The sequence below is a fragment of the Cucurbita maxima genome, unplaced genomic scaffold (assembly GCF_002738345.1).
Source record: "Cucurbita maxima cultivar Rimu unplaced genomic scaffold, Cmax_1.0 Cma_Scf00085, whole genome shotgun sequence".
Lineage (NCBI taxonomy): Eukaryota > Viridiplantae > Streptophyta > Magnoliopsida > Cucurbitales > Cucurbitaceae > Cucurbita > Cucurbita maxima.
Window position 1 is genome coordinate 396,906 of NW_019272101.1, and position 1,285 is coordinate 398,190.

General features: G+C 42.3%; 1 protein-coding gene across 1 annotated transcript; it reads left to right on the forward strand.

The window, feature by feature from the left end:
* Positions 1-184: 184 nt before the first annotated feature.
* Positions 185-907, forward strand: LOC111472713 (probable methyltransferase PMT15). Its single transcript, XM_023118336.1, has one exon. It carries the CDS (start codon positions 185-187, stop codon positions 905-907), a length of 723 nt encoding a protein of 240 aa, XP_022974104.1.
* Positions 908-1,285: the final 378 nt, after the last annotated feature.

Below are 1,285 nucleotides of genomic sequence, written 5' to 3' on the forward strand. Positions count from 1 at the left end.
GACGCGCCGCCCTCTATCTCTCCTCTTCTTGAACGCCCACAGTCGTCACCTTTCCCCTTAAAAAGTCCAAATCCGCATACCCTCTTTCTTGAACTTCTTTTTCCTTAAAATCTTTCTTATTTTCTAGAGAGAGAAAAAGGGCTCTGTTTCTGTTGAGGTTCTTCTCTGTTTCTTGAACTCTTCAATGGCGACGAACCATTTCTCCTTCAAAGCCGGTAGGATAAATCTTTATACCATCACTTTAGTTACGATTCTCTGCGCCGCCTTTTACCTCGTCGGCGTTTGGCAACATTCCGTCGGAAAATCCATCGTCTTTTCTAACGGAAATTACGCCTGTACCACCGTCGCCGCCACCCAGAATTCCACTGCCGACGTCACCGTCGACCTTGATTTCACAGCCCATCACACCGCCTCCGATCTTAAAGTCGTTACAAAAGTGCGTGATATTCAACTCCCACCGTGCGACGGGAAGTTTAGCGAATACACCCCCTGCGAGGACCGGGAAAGGTCGCTGAAATTCGACAGGGATCGGTTGATTTACCGAGAACGTCATTGCCCAGTCGCCGGCGAGATTCTTAAATGCCGGATTCCGGCGCCGGCAAACTACAAGGTTCCGTTCCGGTGGCCGGAGAGCCGGGATTTCGCTTGGTTTTCGAATGTTCCGCATAAGGAATTAACGGTGGAGAAGAAGAATCAGAATTGGGTTCGGTACGAGAAAGACCGGTTCAGATTCCCAGGCGGCGGCACCATGTTCCCTCACGGCGCCGACGCCTACATCGACGATATCGGAAAACTGATCAATCTCGCCGACGGGTCAATCAGAACCGCCGTGGACACCGGCTGTGGGGTACGTAACGATTTTTTAACTAATTTTTTTGAACCGGCCGGTCCAACTCAAATTCATTGAATTAATATTTATTAGGAAAATATTCAGAAATTGATTTATTTCCATAGGAGATTTTTTTCATGTGATTTATGGAAAATTCCAAATTTAAATAACTTGTTTTTATTGGTGGGACGACTGCCAAAAATGAAATTAAGTTAGGGACTTTTTATTAAATTCAAGAAAGTAAGAAAAATAGCAAATTGCACCATAATTCTATTATTATTGCTGTTTTTTACTGCATTTTTGGCTTCTTCACTCCTCCACACAAGAATATTGATTAGTTGGGGGGTCAAATTATAAATTTATTTAATTTGTACCATTTTTTTTTATTTTCAAAGAAAAAAAAATTAAATTTCCTCGCATATTTGTAAATCATTATTTTTATAAAAAAAAAAAAAA